Raw genomic sequence first — 17,414 nt, 5'->3', positions numbered from 1 at the left:
AGAAAAATAAGACTCATTTTCACAAAATTGAACATCCATAGACACATAGTAGGTTCTTGTAGGAGGATGAAAACATTTATATCCCTTTTGTGAATTAGAATAGCCAAGGAAAACGCATTTGGTAGCACGAGGATCAAGTTTATCTCTATGATGAGAATGAACATGAACATAACATACACAACCAAAAACCTTTGGACAAATATTAAGAGCAGAAGGAATAGAATGAAATTTAGATAACATTCTCAAAGGGGTTTGGAAATCAATAACCTTAGCAGGCATTCGATTAATGAGGAAAACAGTAGCCATAATAGCTTCAGCCCAAAAATGTTTTGGAACATGCATAGTAAAGCATAAGGCTCGTGCTACTTCAAGAAAGTGACGATTTTTCCGTTCTGCTGTGCCGTTCTGTTGGGGTGTGTAAACACAATTGGTTTGATGAAGAATGTCATGTTGTCTCATAAAATCAGCAAGAGATCGATTCACAAATTCACGACCATTATCAGAATGAAAAACCTTAATTCTAGTGTTGAATTGAGTAAGAATCATGTTATAAAACTGAGGAATAATATGACAAACATTTTCATCAAATATACCCAACTGACTCTAGTACAGTCATCAATAAAAGATACAAAATATTGATGTCCTGAAGTAGAAGTAGTTGAGAAAGGACCCCACACATTAGTATAAACACATGAAAAAGGAGTGACACTTTTATTAAAACTAACTTTGAAAGGAACACGATGGTTTTTTGCATAAACACATTGTTCACATCTTAAACTAGAAGTTGAAATATTGGAAAATAACTTAGGAAACATATGCTCTAAATAAGAAAAAGATGGATGTCCTAGTCGAAGATGCCAAAGGATTATTCTTTCTATGTCTGATGTCCCACTTTTTGTTTGAAAACCTTGAGTAGATATTGTTATGCCTCGATTGTCTTCCTAGAAATATAAACCATCCCTCTCCTTACCAATGCCAATCGTCATCTTCGTAAGATTGTCCTGAAAAACACAATGAATAGAGTGAAAAATGACAGAACAGTTAAGATGCTTTGTTATTTTACTAATGGAGAGGAGAATATTTGAGAGTTTAGGTGCAAGTAAAACAGAGGACATAGAAAACTTTGGTGAAAGAGACACATTTCCAGCACCTATGATTGGCGTAAAATTCCCATTAGCAACCTGTACAGACTTCACAGGTGGAGATGTAAGAGAGTCAATGATAGAAGAGTTACTAGTCATGTGATCAGTAGCCCCTGAATCAATAATCCAAGTGCTAGGATGAGCAGAAATAACGGACAAACCAAAATTACCTTCTTGAGAAGATGCCCGAGACACATGAGAAGCAGAAGATGGAGTAGTGTCTATGGCAGCAACATTTTGAGCAACAGTATTATGAGCAAATTTTTTATTTTTTCTCTCAGCTTGCTTAAGTTTATACCATTCTGGATAGACATGCTTCTTCCATCCACATTAAATTGGATGGCACTAATTATCGAGTTTGGTCCAAGTTTTTGGAGATGCATATTGCTGGAAGAAAAAAAAAAGGGCTATATTAATGGAAAAAAAGCTGCACCAGCAGTAGATGATTCAAGTTATGATGAATGGGAAGGTGAAGATTCTCTTGTCAAATCTTGGCTCATTAATTCAATGAGTGATAATCTGATATCTCACTTTGTACAATGCGGCACAGCAAAGGAAGTTTGGGATGCTGTAAAAAGAAGTTACCTTGATGTATCAGATTCCTCTGAAGTTTATGAACTAATGAAGAAGACTTTTCATTTACAACAAGATGGTCGGCCTATAGCAGAATATTACAACGAATTAAACTCAACATTTATGGAGCTCGACTATCGACGGCCCAATGACATGACATGTGCTGCTGATATTGAAAAATATAGAAATCGTATTGCCGAAGATCGAGTGTATATTTTTCTTGCTGGGCTTGATAATAAATTAGATCAAGTTCGCAGCCGTGTTCTAGGTACTTCTCCTTTACCAAGGTTAGAAGAAGTCTACTCCATGGTTCGTAGAGAACTACAAAGACAAGTTGCCATGGGAGCAGAATCACACTTTGAGGCTTCAGCTCTAACTGTTCAAAAGAGCACTCCTATTGCCATTAATGGAAATTCTACAGCCTCTCAGTCTCGATTTTGCACTTACTGCTTGCTCTGATACCAAGTTATTAATTATGCTAAAAAGCATATTTTTCATATATTTCATTGATCTATTTATACAAGTAACTAGGTTAAATGGTCAGCCATGTACAGCTGTGTATAGTCTGTAATTACAGATTATATACAGCTGTATTCTTAGACTAATTACATAGCTGTATTCTTAGACTAATTACAGCTAATTCCTACCAACTCTTTCTTTTAACAATTAGAGGATTTGGATTTATAACACAAGGTAATACGAGAACGCTATATCCTAAAAGATGATATAAAAAAATTACTGACTGTACTTGTCAAAAACAGAATTACTTGGTTGGAGATGATTTATATGATTCTGGTCTATGCTGCTGTAAAAAGGAAGCATTCCACCATCTGCTAATATAGTAACCAAAGGTTTATCTCTAATAACTGAGAATGTATGTCCAATACCAATCAAATTAAGCAAATGTCATTCTGCTGAATCATGATAATCACCGATGGGTGTTTATTTAGTGACTGCACTTTATTTGATTTGTGTTAAAGTTTATGAATTTGTTTTATAGTTTCTTTGTATAATGATGAAACAATTTTCTATGTTATAAGAAAAACTATTTTCTTCATCAGTGTGTTCCTGATTTAAAACTGAATGGACTTTGATGACTATTGAAATTACAGAGAATTCTAAATTAACTTCTACTTTGATAAAAAATAGATTTTCTAAGTTTCATTTTAGGCGGTCTGGTAATTGATTCGAAGCACTTTATGTTTTCTTTTGAAAGATTTTAGTTTCTCTCTCTTACACATGCCGACAGATATAGACATAGACTTGAGACACTCACCTTGATTTATCTCCCTTGGTGTACTACTGTTTTTCTTGTTTTAAACAGTATTCTGATGCTACAAGAGCTTGAACCACGGACAGTCTTCGCATTTCATGAGATCACCCTTTATCTGGTGCATCTATGCATAGTATCAAATTTGTATCACCACAGGTCTCAAATGTTTTATCATGCTATATCTTATGGGTATTGATATATTCTAATTATCACTTTCTGGTTTATTGTTGAAAATTCATTGATTCGGCAAAGTAAGTATTTATGTCTGTAAATCCCATGCTTAGCTATGATCCTTATTAGCAATCAATACTGGACACAAGCATCTGTATCTGAAGAGATAATATGATAGAAGCGGTTACATATTTCTTAGAAATGCACACACAGAAAAGAAGAATATGACACGTCTTCCTTATTTTGTCTCTCTAAAAACTAACAGAGGTTAAGCAGAAAACGGTAAAGTTGCAAAAAAAAAAGAAGGGGGAAAAGATAGAAATACTGCTTGGCTGGATATCATCTGAATTTTTTATGAAATGGGCTGGAGTAGGTGGTAAGGACTGGAAGCAGCCTGAATTCTAATGATTATGAAAGTCATACTAAGTTTTTTTTTTTTTTTTTCCGCTTGGCATGAGAAGAATGGAGATCGTAACAGTTTTTTTATGTCTTGGGATGTTACTGAAGATATTGATCTCTTATCAGTTAAACAGAGAGTGATAAATATAAGTTCCATTTGACATCCTTTCTACTGATGATTAGTCATCAGGAGTTCCTTTTCAAACAATGCATAAAAATGCTATCCCCTAACCAATATTTTGAGCCTTTCAATTATCAGGCTTGCAAGTGATTTTTTGTTGTAGAAGTTGAAATAATACCTTTGTACCGAGGTCATTATGTTGTGGATTTACATTTATTTTTTATTGGAAGATACGTCTGCACATTTTACTGATCCTTTTTGATTTGCCCTATTTGCTTCTTGAAATTTCATATCAGGTTTTCTCATTTGGGAGCAACCGCTGTGCGAATTTTTCTAACAACTGGAAACACATTGGTAGATCATTGCATCGCTGTCTGTTATAAATGTCTGTATAGATGGTACCGTTTCATTGTGAGGTGCAATCTTACTTCTTGACCACTGCAGTTACTTTGCTTGATGGGGTTGCAAATTCCGGAATGGTCGAACTTGGTGATGTCCGTCTTGCTGCATACTTAGCTGAGAAAAAGCCAAGTGGACATCCTTTCTTTAAAAATGGTCAGCATTCTGCAAAATTTATTTATTCATATATTGTAAAAATATGCTAAACATGTTTAAATGTTGTTCTCCATTTAGCACTCTTATGTTCATATTCTTGTTTTCTGTGTTCCTGCTGACTTATTTGGCATGGATACAGGTCTTCCCACACTTCTGGCCTTTCCCCCTGGCTGCAGCAGTTCCCGTTGTCTTCATAGGTGAGTTTTGTGATGACTGAATTGGATAGAATGCTTTGACCCACAGGCTTCTGAAATGTCATTTCATAAGTTGTTAAAGTTTTTTGTAGCCCATTGCTCTTTTTTGTTTGTGTAGCAGTTTTGAGAACTGTTTGTCATAGCATTTTTGTTAACTGCAGGGCTCTTTGATAACTTCTATGTGTCTTGGTATCTTTTTCGCTACGTCGAATGAAACACTTGTTCTTCTATTTTAAAAAATTTAGCATTAACTAAGAACAAATACAGTAGTCCTTTACCCTAATAACCAAGAAAGTATGCTGTAACTAAATTTGATTATACTCATCTGTTAACAGACAATTGGAAGATAAAAGCCTACATTTTGAAAAATAACTAAAGCTCTAAAAGAAGGGGATAGGAGAGATGAAGTGTTTGGAGTATGATTGGGATTGAGGGCAGGAGATCGAGTCCAGGGTTGTGGTTTCAGCAAGGCAGCTGCTAAGAGGAGGAGGATTTGGGGGCTGCTGTTGAAGATGGTGTCAGCAAAAGGGAGGAAGAAGGTATTGTGGATCAGAGGATGGGGATTGCGGATGTTAGCTGCAACTGGAGAGGATAAGTGAAGTGGTGAGGTGTTTATATACTGGAAAAGGGAATAGCGAAGAGAGGGATATTGGTAAGTGAAAGGCAAGAAAGGGAGAGCAGAGAAAGAGAGAGGGGGATGAAAGGATGGGAAAGAGAGGTCTGGGGAGGAAGAACTTGAGAAAAGACGGAGAATAGAAGAGTTAAAGGAGAAGGATATATTAGGGGGGGAGGGAGAGAGAGAGAAACTATTGCAGTCTAGTGGAATTTGAACGCTTATTAAAGCAAGAAAGCTCCTACCAAACACCGTTTTCAATTACCCTCTGTGCAATTCGTTGAACAGAAACAGAGAAACAAGAAACATAAATGTTACCATACAGTCATGTTGCATAAGTTCTGATAAAACGTACTGTATTACTTAGAGGAAACTCGTTTCTTAGTTTTTTGCAATAATTTCTGTAATCTTTTATAATGACCAACACCCCCTTATTTTCTTTCACAAAACTAACCTCTTGTTCAGACAAGAATTATCTTGAAATTCAACAAATCAATCCCCAAAGCCACGAAATCAACCCGTTACACCTAGAATTATCAAAAAGAATTATCATATAAATGATGATGATACTGATAATTTCCCCACAATTTAAGCATCAACAAGATGGGTAAGGAAAAACTGACTTATTTTGCAAGTTAATTCCTTCCAGCCGGAGAAATATAGATGCCCTGCATCCACTAGCTCTAATTCTTTAAATTAAAGAGGGATGCTACTCTGGCCCTTGTGAATACGCCCTATTTGAATAAGGCATCTGAGTAAGACTAGCATCTCCTCCATTGCCAAGCTATGCTCAATCGTGTACTTCCTATTTTCCAAAACTTTACCAATAACCTTACTTTTTGAAAGGGGGCTGTGGATGGGGGACGGGACCATGTTCGTGGCAAGAGGTTCTATGTTTTGAACAGTCTAGCTGAAAACAGGCTTCAATTGCACAAACCTCAAACTGTTCGAACAAACACTGTTGTTCTCTCTCTCTCTGCGTTAAAGTGGAAAACAGGAAACATAAACATTTTCAAATGGCTTGGAGTGTGCTATACCCTTCTTGTTTGGTGTCACGAATATTTTGTTTATTATATTGGCTATTTTGGTAGGTATGGTGGACAACTCTCTGTTGATGCAATTACTGATTGGTTGGCGACGTCAATTCTAGGTTTGCCACGGATTTTGTACTACTCTAAGGAGTCAATGGTAATTGGATAAGTTCTCTAAGGGCTAATGTTGCTATAACAGCTTAGCTTTTCATGTTCTTTTGATTACCAACTTGTTTCCACTGAATTGTGCTGATCGATTTAATGTCTGGAGTGCTAAAAATAATGATTGGTTGACGAATTGCTTGTCAAAACCCTTAATGAGATTGTAGCATTTTCAGAAAGTGAAACTTTGTCATTGATTTTGCATTCCATTGATATTCTATTGGGTTTATCATGTTTTTCTTTTTGTCTGCGGATTTTGGTTGCTAAGAACCACCTTGTTTCTGTTGGTGGATGTCCTTGTTTTTGGTGATACCAAAAAAGGTGGTGGAATTTGATATAAAGATGTTACGAAGGACCGACTGCACCAATGTGGAAAGTTAAAGGTGTTGCTCTTTTAAGTAGGAAATATATGTTTAATGGATCTGAATCAAGTAGCCATATATTGTCAAATTTTTTCACTGAAGTTTTTTTTTTTTTTTCATAGTGCCTCTATCATGAAAGAATTGAAGTTGCATAACAGGTCTCACAGCTTGTAATTGAGCACACAGGCGAAGATTGATTTGTAGTTAGAGGAACAGTATGTGACTAAAAGATTGATTATTCTAACTTAGACTAAAGATGAGACTTTATATGGTGGTTCCTGGTGTTTGATGTTGTTGTGGTGTGTAGTTGGCTTTCTTTTGCTATGTAATAATTACAAACAGGAATGGATGGAGGTGTTTGTGTGAAAATTGTTTTTTTCTCATTTCTAAGGGATCTCTGAAGTTGGTGGGCAAGAAATTCCACTGGAGGCCTGTTATTGTAGTATTAGCTCAATTGCTTTCTTACGCTTTAGCAGCTCTATAAACCCCGACATTTCTTTGTTTGGTATTGATGTTATCCCCACCTGCCCCCTCTTACAGGTACAAAATTTTCTTGCTAAAAGTAAGCCTCATAAGGTACAATTTCTCTCTAGCCCTTGGTGGCATTTTTTTTTCCTGCTTATGATATTTTTAGTGCTTTTTCTTTCATTTGTATGTGTCAATTTTGGATATCTACTTTATAATTTTATCTGTTATAATTGCCTACTTGGAGGATTTTTCCTGTTGGGTGCAGTGTGAATTGATTGCATAATTTTGAGAAAGATGCATCTTCTCATGTTGTATTATAAGAACAGCTAAGTAGAATTTCAGAACATGGTGGCCAAGTGAACAATTCTTAGTCAGACTGGTACTAGTTAGGATGTCACATTTGGGGTTATTCTAGTAGCTCAGCCTTATTGATGAGCTCTCTGAATTACTTTGATAAGTCAATTGCTTCTTCAAAGGGATAGCCTATTTTCACTTTTCTGCTTATCATCCATGTCTGTTTGTTTACCCTCTTATCTGGAAATTAAAAGGTAATTAGTTCTGTTCAAGTATAGTGATGATCAAAGGATTTAAGCCAAGATGCAAAATCATCCAACTCCTTTATCTTAGACTCATTGCTAGTCGCATGGCCTGGACTTGCCTAGTTGCTTGGGCTGTAACTGAATGGCTTATTTTTACTGCCTCGTGGATAGTAAATTGAATTTCCTCAATGCTACTATAATTCCACCTACTCCTGAAAGATGAGGAACCCTGGTATCAAGGGCCTGAAAAAATATTAGGTCCAATAGAAAATTATCAGTTATAATTGCTTAAGACAATGTGTAAACTAAAACAACAGATGTAGACGCTAATCCAACAACTGGCAATGCTTGTACTCCTCTTTGCCCTGCATGCTACTATTTTTAAAAATTTGTGGCCTGTTAGCTTTTGAGGGAATAAACTAAGAAATAACACCTTAATTAGTGTTGCAAAAAAAAAAAAGGCTTACAAAAGACTTCTATTGAAGGCTGAAAATAACCTTATGTTCTTCATTCATCAACTAACTATTTATAGTGTTTACATGAAACAAACTAACATAATTTCTAACTAACAAATTGCCATAAAAATCTCAAGAAAACTACTTGCTGACAAATTAACATAATCTTAATCTTAGCAAAAATATTTGTTAACAACTTAAACATGATTTTCAGTTAACAAATGTCCTAACAACAACATTTATTCAGCAATTAACTAACTTATTCTACTACCGAATGAATCTAGAAAAATCTGCAAAAGTTGGCATATCTCAACAATAGACGCTAATAAAACTACATTCCATGCTTGTCTTTTCACCCTGCACCTCCTAGCTTCTTAAATGTTTCACAAGTTTCAAGCTTCAAGCTTCAGTACACAATTTTTAAATCGGAGGATCCAGATGTGAACTGTCAAGTGCAATTGCACCTAAAATTGTCGAGACTCCTTTCCCACATTCTGTTGTCAAATATATTTTTCTCTTGGACTTTTTAAACTTTATTTGGTATATGTAAGCTATTTTCAACCATTTGACAGTACCAATATCGTAGACAAACCATGATATCGTATGATGATGACCGTCAATGATGAAATTGGAAGTAAACAAATTGATTCTTCACTTTATTGAAGACGAGAATGCTTACATATCCCATATTTACATGGTTGACATGCCTATTGGGAGGTGTAAAAATACAATCTACATCATGGTTATCATTTAATGCTTCAGGCATCCTTTTTTTTTTTTGGTGCCAAGTGAAAAAGTAAAGCCTGTTTCATGTAGCCAGATTCAACATTATTTTCTCGTTTATGTGCCTATTTGGCATATTTATTGCTTTCTAGAATTGGAGAAAGGTAACGCATTTTTCAGGGTTATTTGACATTCTATTGTCCTTGATTTATAAATCGTTTTTTACGTGGTTAGTGTTTTATATCTTCCTTTCTTCTGGCTGATAGGTTAGAGTTATCTTCTTCTCAAGATCAGGAGAACGAGCCACCCCGTTTATCCGTCAAGCTGCTAAATATTATTGGACCTATGCTGCTTTTGCATTTGCTCGATGGGATGAAGGCGATTCTTCTTTATGGTGGAACATGTATGTCTGTGCTTACATGCTTTTTAAAGTTCTTTAATTGAAGAACCCTTTTCTTTTCTTTCTTGGTTCTAGGCTCATTGCGGTTCCCTGCTTTCGTTTGTGCTTTTGTCATTTATGCCTCAGAGAAATTATCTATGTTTTCCCACATTGAATAACTGCTCTTGTGTGTATAGTCCTTTATTGCCCAGATGATCTTAGGTTTAAACTATTCTACAATTTGTATCTTTTAATTTTCTCCCCTTTTCTGGAGGAAAGATTTGGCTTCTCTAGCTATAATTTATTGTCTTAGGACAACCCTCAATTTGCACTTTTGGCTAACAAATGGCCAAGCATTTTGAGTTCTAAAATTTTGCAGTTTATTGCTCCCCTGTATTTGCACTTTGAGCTGACAAATGGATGACTTGAGAACCTTTCATGAGAATTGTTTCTCAGTGCACAAATGAATTTAGACTAATTGCTTTTCTTGCAAAATCAACAATCTGTGGAAACTGAGAGCAGAGTTTTGGTAGTACAATTTTTGTTATGAATGTGTCATATCATTGTCACAATTTTGATTTTGTCAACTCTTGTTTGAGTCAAATATTCCATGATGACTCTGGGTAGTTAAAACTATTGTTACTTTTATCCTTCTTTAAGTACTTAAATCTCGTTCTAGCCATCGTAAGGCATGCATAAGCTACTCAGTTCAGGTTTCTATGACCGTTATTAGAAAACATAATGTGAAAATGGTGTAATTGCAGTTTAGATTCAGTATTTGTCTGTTTGTCGCCCTTAATTTTTTAAAAATATTTTTACATAATTTAATGTTCACTGGCAACTAAATGCAAAACTTGAATCTCTCGTGTTTATACCTCTTTTGCTTTTCTCATTATCTTGCTCAGAAACAGGAAGCAAAAATATGCAGTTCCATCAGCCATAACAAAGATGGTACTTGTAACTGATATAGACTGAGAATGGGAAAGATGCTTAATTTTTGTTTTCCCAATTTTTCATTATAACATGAGAGTAACGGAGATTCTGCATGGTTGATGTGGAATGAAAAGGAATCATAGGTCCTGTTACATAATCATTGGGTAAATAGTTTTTGTCGTGTCACTTTTGTGGGTCAGAGTGTGTCCTTGTGCACTATAACATTGAACCTGACATTATTGATTTTTTGTAGGATAGATCTAGTAAATGAACCCTGATTATTTTCATTTTTACTTCACACGGAAATCTACGGTATTTTTTTAAAATATTTTTTCTTGAACAATGGAAAACCTTTCTCTTGCAGCATAAATATTGGTCTGTTCAGTGTATCAAACGCATTTCACTGAAGTTCTTTTCATTTCTAACAGGTTTGGGGTTGAATCTGCTCCAGCCATTGTAATACTTAAAGATCCTGGTGTCAAACCCACTATTTACTATGGCATGTTCTTTCCTTATGTCCCTTTTGAGAGACCATAGTAGCTGCTGTGAAAGTAGCATGGCATGATTTATTGACAAGCTTTAGGTGCTTGTATCTTGCAGGATCAATCAACAATTCGATGTTTATAGATATCATGGAGAATAACAAATATCATGGTATACTTGTTTTAGTACAGTTTTATTAAGTCTTTCTGCATGAAGTTTACCATGTTTGAACAATTCTCTTTGTCAGATATTCCTCCTGTCACTAGTCAATGGGTTCTGCTATTACGGCATCTGTCATCTCAGATAAACTACAAACTTAATCCTTGTGATATGTGTTTTTCAGCTGCTGGTTTCAACCATGTTATTCATTCTCATGCTTAAGTCTGTTCTCAGTTTTATAGTCGAATTATATGGTGAAGTTTTTAAATTATCCATGTTTCTCTTCATAAACTGATAAGTATGTTTTTGTTTATGTTAAGGGTTTTGAAAGTTGACTGTGGTAACAATCATTGTTTCCTGACAAGGACCTTTGAATAGACCTGGTTCCAATGTAAAGATTGCTTATTCATGCACCATAATAAAATCTGCATTTTAACAACATAGAGGGCTGTTATTGTTTTGGTTTGTTAAGAAGGATTTTAAGCTTAGTTAAAGTTGAGCTTTAGAGTTTGTTACTGTTGTTAATCCTTTCACCAAGTCCTTTTCGTGAAAAAACTTATTTTTATGTTTTCATTTTACTGAATTTTTTCTGATTAAATGTTCCCATGATTATCTTGCTTACCTCCAGTTAAAGACCTAACTTGTCTTCCTTAGAGTAAGATAACTTATCCAAGCTTTCTGTAAATGGACTAGCTGGTGCTGTACCCTTAATTTGAAAGGATCACTGGATAGGCGAACGTCATTTTTCCTGTAAGAAGAGAAAAGGTTTTCAATTTAGAGTCTGGATTAAAGAAGGATTACTTGGCTTCTGTTGGCTTCCAAAATCTGAAGCTTTCTAGGATTACTTGGTACCTTTGTTCTCTTACCTAGAACAATGTGTTCATTTTGTCCTAAACCAAACAAGAAATGGAAATAGGACTAGAAATGCAAGACTCCAGAACTTCTGCCTTACTTGTTCATTGCATGCTTTGCTGAACCTGAGTAAGATATGACAATGGATGCTTTTGCTTTTTGATGTATGGTTTCAGTGCTTCCCCAGCTAAGGAGTGTCACTTCAATGGAGTTGGGTTGTGATGCTCAAGGTTACTCTCGTGCTGGAAGTGAGATGAGGATTTGGTATTGTGTCATCCTTGCTGGAAGGCTGAGCCAAGAACTGAATAAAATGCGTGAAGTGAGCTTCCTTTCCTTGTTATCTTTTGTTAAGTCAATATCTGGATGCTAGTTGATATCTAAGTGTGATACATAGCTGAAGCTACAGATTTAAGATAAGACATTTATGTGATTCCATTTGTGATGCAAACTATTCCAAGTGAGTGAAATCAGTAATACTTTAAAAATAATGGCAAGGAAATACTGTAAACTGAATATGCAGAGACAAAGATTTTTGTGACACAAAGGTGCTGTCAAATTTTGTTTTATATAGTAAATGGTGTCATTACACTTGGTCAAAGACCATTCGCAGGGTACAAGAGACACTGAACAATAATGGTGGTGAGTTGAACGCTCTTGATCAAGATTCTCTGTCTACACCAGCAGCTCTTGCTGTGAAACAAAAGCGATTGACGTTTACCTGGCTTGACGGGGAGGCACAGCAAGTTAGTTTCTCTTCATATTTTTCTTTGCTTTTGGTTGTTGATCTGTTCAAATCTTCCAGAACATGGATTGCATCTTTTGAAGTTATAAATCAAGATTTGGCAGTTAAGTAAATTGTGAGGCTATGAATGTGATTTCCTACAGAAAATGTAGGCATTTAAGAACAGTGCGGAAGTTGTGTATTGTTCTGTTAATGTGTAGCAAGCATATTCCTTAACAAGTTTTCTAACCTCCATCATATATTGAAACCATGGAAGTTGCTGCTGATTTTTTGTCACTACTCCTATTCTGTAGGTCTTGCATTTCAATTTTGTTATTCTGGAAGATTGACATCCCACAGCTGTGTAGTTTAGACTGCAAGAGATTATGTGTAAAGTGGTATATAGTTTATGCAGGGCCAGAAACTTCAGTATAAAGGTGATTAAAACCAGATTGATTGTGGATGCCTGTGTATGGGTATCTCTAGTCTTTCCTGCTCTTGAAAATTTACTAGGCAGTATAGGGTTATAAGTGTTCAGCATCCATCTGAGTAGTTATTTTGTTCTAAAAAAGCTTTGAGTTAATGCATTTATAAACTCCAAGATCAGAACTGGCAGAATGCAAATGTTTTATTTTCTGTGGATATAAGCTTTCAGATGCACCTTTTCAGTTTAATTTTCATCTGTGCTAAAATTAGGTTATAATTATCCCAAGTTGCTTGGCTCGCCAATGGAGTGTACTAAGGGCTAGGGGACGATTTAAAGATTTCCATGTGAAGAAGACTTCAGTATCATAAAATTTATGATGGTTATAATTGCATGAAGATTGTATGGTTATTGGACCTCCAGAAGAGGGCGTGTAGCTTTATGTCTTGTGTGTGGATCATGTAGATGTTATTAACAATCATGCCCAGTAAGGTTGTAGCATATCAGGTTTTCTTTTCATTCTTGGGATATATATTACATGCTCCAACAATTCGATTGTTTTGCACAATTATTAATATGAGATGCAGCTTTTTTTACCAGTCATTTACTGGTGCTCTTAAATTGATGGCTGACATATCTCCAATTTTTAGAAATATTGTTTCTTCCATGTAAATTCTGAAGACAGCTATGAAACTTGTGGAACAAGAAGGGCTATGATAGATGTACCGCGTTTGCTAATTGTACGATATGAGCGGAATGAAACAGAGGATGAAGTGAAAATTGAAAGGCAGCCAAGAAACATGTTTGGGGCATTGCATCACAGTGAACCAGATCCTGCATCTCAACTAGTGGCAAAGTACAATGGTCCAGATGAAAGTACAGAGGTTTGAATTTTTCATAAGCTTGTAGTTTTAAGCATCTAAATTGAACTAGTGCTTGACCTTGAATAACGGCATCAGTTAATGCGATGGTTTTTGTAATTCTTTTTTATTGGACTGATCTACTTGCGCTCTTATACCAAACAGCTTTTCTCCTCTGTATCCTCAACTGTACTTTGGGACTTTTTGCACCTAAGCTCTGATTTTGGGTGCTTTGCTCCCTAAATTATCAAATACTCCCAAATGTACCACAATCACTAGCAGTGCTAACCTTGATTAATACAAGCATTGCATGAGACTGTCAGCACCTTTTCTGGGTGTATATTGATCAAAGAAAACAACAGGATTGACGATAATATCTTTTCGACATGATCATAAATCTTTAATCTTCATAGTCTCAGAGACAATCTTATTCATTTGCACTATAAGAATAAACTAAATGCAACTTTGTTCAAGAACAGATTGATCTGAAGATTTGGGTATTAAATCAAACCAAAGGTTGAAATTATCAGTTAATTATCCCTCGCTTTCTGCATAGCTTCACACATTTATCCAAATTGCCATCTGATTTTGGAGTGATCCTGGTGGTGGAGTATAGCTGTGGGTGACAGCCAGTTGAGTTGATGCAGTGTTTTCACTCCTAAACTCGGTCCTCTCTGCCTCTCCCCAAAGGAAATGTGGTAGTATCGCTAATAAACTTCGAGAATTGGAACAGCAACTGTCCAGAACTGTCATGGACTCTTCTGCTTTCATCGTCTAATAAAGCACTTTCGAAAATATTACACCACTTGCTGCTCAAAAATGGACCATGCACTAAAAAATCATTAGTCCAATGTTTTCTTGTCCAACTTTCTTGGATGCCTTTGGTAAATAAGCACATGAATGTCCCCTGCATTTTGTCTGTTATTATGTGTAGCACATAAGCAATTAAACTACATTAGGGCATATCGTGTTTAGGCCGAGTACAGTGAGAATGGCCAAAGAGCTTAAGGGTGCAAACTGGAATTTGTTGCCTTCTATTATCTACTGAAAGTGCTTGTTTTATGGGCATTGCTGTATGTTGAGAAACTATGAATAATCATATTCGTGAAATGTTCCTGATGGCTTATTTCAAATTCTTCTGAAATATTGTGGATGTTTATTGGCAGATCATAAGTTGGATTTCCAAGACAATAGAAGATGGAGACTCCAGAAATCTCCCTCCTTTTGTAAGTCAACTGGCAAAAACATCTCAACGAGTCCTCAGAGGATTCTTTGTATTGACTTCTTCTCCTTGTGTATTTATATGATGCTAATTAGCTGCTCCTCTTATTCTTTTTGGGGTTGTGTTTGGGTTCTCTTTCTTCTGTCATTCTGTTTTTGGTGAACAATTGCACGGTAGCTAGTTCTTAATTAAACCTGGAATGTTCTTCCTTTGCATTAGTACTCATTTTGAATAAGAGATGCAGACGCGTATTTTTTGTATTTTACAAATTCTACATTGGTTGACTGGTAACTTCTTAGTTACTTAAAACGTTGTCAGATGGTCATTGTGTTCATCTTGATAATTTGGAGCCAATATTGTTGACTTTAAGGTGACACTTTATTATGCTTCTGCTATAAGCAACACAAACTTTTGTGCTTATAGCAGGCTGGCAAATGGATATTATTATTCAAAATATACTTTGTCCTAGATAGTCCCTTAGTTTACTTTAGCAATCTTGTCTTTTTTGTGTCTTGATTGTACTTTTGGATTTCTGTCATATTGTTATCATTAAGTCTAAACTCCAAATCGCTAAGGCTATGTGCAAGTGTGTTTGGATTTGAACCATACATCTGTACGTAGGCAAGTAGGGAAAGGCAAGTCTTGAAGCAATTCTAAAGGTACTTAATTTTGACCTCGGGGACACAAGTCGGGAGCAACTTTCTGTTTTGCTTTCAAGGGTGAGGCTGTGTAACCTCCTAGGATGTCGTGCGTTTCTAACTGTGGTCGTGGGAGTCCCCATTGGATCGACTTTTTATGCATGCATATGCATGCAAGGATTTCAACTTAAAAACCTTTATCAGTTTGTTACTTGTGCAAATGAAATGGGTAAAAGATGCTTATTTTCCCTTACTTGATATCCTTTCGTAGATGAGCTAATTCCGTTGTCAGAGACAGGTTTGCTCTGTCCATGCTGTCTTTTTGACAGTGAAGTATTCTGTCCATCTTGCAGAGAACAAAATGTCCTGAGCTGGTTCCTGAGGATTCAGATCCCTTATGGCAAGCAGGTTCTGAGAAAATTATTTCTTCGAGCAAGGACTTGAAGTATAAGATCACTTCCTTCATAAATCAAATGCACAACCAATTAGGTGATCCAAGGATTGGACCAGTTTTACTTTTGGTGGCATTGATGTTGTGTGGGCGCACCTGGCTGCAGAGAAGTCAACCGACTCCGAAGAATGAGCCAAACACTTCAAACGAATCGAGTGATAAGGTTAGTCAGCGTAATTGTCTATTGCTAATTTGAGACTCGGTAGTTCATTCATTCCAATAAGTTGTTCATTCACTAAATATTGGCGTAACACTAGTAGTAGAGCTCAACCCCATTCACATTTAGTTGCAGTCAAGTTCAATTACGCATTTGTTCAGCTACACGTGTGTATTTCCTCTTCTTATGAATTTCCTGTTGCAGGATAAGTTTAGGCAAAATCGCGAGACTCGTCCAAGAAACAACCCTACTCGTCCAAGAAACGACCTCATTCCTCCTTCAATCACTGATGTGGAACCTAAGGATGCTCAACAAGTGCAATTTTCAGGCTCAGATTCAGACAATTAGGAAAACGTAGCTAGCATTTAAATTCAAAGAAGTGAGGACAACTTTTTGGCCACACTTGGTCTGTAAACTAATTTTGAGTCCACTTTTCAGTTAATAGTCAATATTTCTTCTTCCAACCCGGGGATCATAGGTTTCATCCATGTTTGAGTTCTCTCAGTCCCATAAATCAGTAATGATTTGTTAAGGTTTTTAAATGACATCACATACAATGCTAGAATGCCATTAACTACTATTTTAGAGACGGAAGGCTTCGGAATACTCCCAAAGTACAGTTTCTTTGCAATAGGAGACTCTGGAATACTCCAGATCAGGTTGGCCTATCTGAGCCGTCAACAGCTCTTGCAATTGAATTCTTAGTTAATGTGAAATCATCAAATTTTTGCTGGACTAGTATTTGGCAAAGTCAAGTGAGTAGTTCGCCATAGTCTTGCCCTAATCTTAAAATGCAACTGCTACTGCTTCAAACAAAAAAAAAAAAAAAATGCGACTACTGATGTAATTGTAAATTTGTAATCCATATGAATGTCATGTATAAAGCGGACAATGCTTTTTGTATGCAAGCTGATACCTGTAGATGGGTAAAAGAAAGAGAGAATTGTAGTTTTGATTTCAAATGTTTGGGGTATGGGCGTTTCTATCTCCTAAAATTTGAAAGAAAGCAAAGATAGTTTCAAATGTTTCAGTTTCTAAGCATATTTAATCCAATTGACTGATTTTTATCAATTGCCACTAAGATCCATTCACGTGCTATTACGTTCCAGCAATTAATTTTTTAAAAAAGAATTAAAAAAAAGCTGAAAAGAAAAATTGCGGCCATACTTTATAGTAAAAAAGGACTAGTTACTCGCATAGTGATCCCATGAGTAATTAGTTTTAGACTAGAAATACAAAAATTTGGTTGACAAAAAAAAATTTAGGTTAAAGACTGATTATTCATTTGATCCGCATATGAGTAATTAGTCATCTTTTATTCCAACTTATGGCTAACGATTAATATTTTTATTTA

General features: G+C 35.8%; 1 protein-coding gene across 3 annotated transcripts in view; it reads left to right on the top strand.

The window, feature by feature from the left end:
* The window catches only part of LOC113740277 (uncharacterized), a 28,962-nt gene extending 12,438 nt beyond the window's left edge, over positions 1-16,524 (top strand). The window contains exons 7-20 of one of the 3 annotated variants that reach the window (XM_027267841.2): positions 3,976-4,033; positions 4,124-4,234; positions 4,374-4,431; positions 6,133-6,229; positions 7,137-7,172; positions 9,048-9,184; positions 10,522-10,592; positions 10,694-10,747; positions 11,764-11,906; positions 12,187-12,330; positions 13,383-13,616; positions 14,759-14,818; positions 15,806-16,066; positions 16,265-16,524. In XM_027267841.2, coding sequence (XP_027123642.1) covers positions 3,976-4,033; positions 4,124-4,234; positions 4,374-4,431; positions 6,133-6,229; positions 7,137-7,172; positions 9,048-9,184; positions 10,522-10,592; positions 10,694-10,747; positions 11,764-11,906; positions 12,187-12,330; positions 13,383-13,616; positions 14,759-14,818; positions 15,806-16,066; positions 16,265-16,408 — 1,608 coding nt within the window. In that variant the 3' untranslated portion in view covers positions 16,409-16,524. Of the gene's footprint in view, positions 1-3,975; positions 4,034-4,123; positions 4,235-4,373; positions 4,432-6,132; positions 6,230-7,136; positions 7,173-9,047; positions 9,185-10,521; positions 10,593-10,693; positions 10,748-11,763; positions 11,907-12,186; positions 12,331-12,622; positions 13,617-14,758; positions 14,819-15,805; positions 16,067-16,264 lie in introns of those variants that run through there. The other 2 variants (XR_011813214.1, XM_072046272.1) reach the window with 2 other exon arrangements.
* Positions 16,525-17,414: the final 890 nt, after the last annotated feature.

This window comes from Coffea arabica, chromosome 4c (genome assembly GCF_036785885.1).
Source record: "Coffea arabica cultivar ET-39 chromosome 4c, Coffea Arabica ET-39 HiFi, whole genome shotgun sequence".
Classification (NCBI taxonomy): Eukaryota; Viridiplantae; Streptophyta; class Magnoliopsida; order Gentianales; family Rubiaceae; genus Coffea; species Coffea arabica.
The sequence above is the reverse complement of the archived record's forward strand: the minus strand, read 5'-3'. Positions and strand labels throughout refer to the sequence as shown.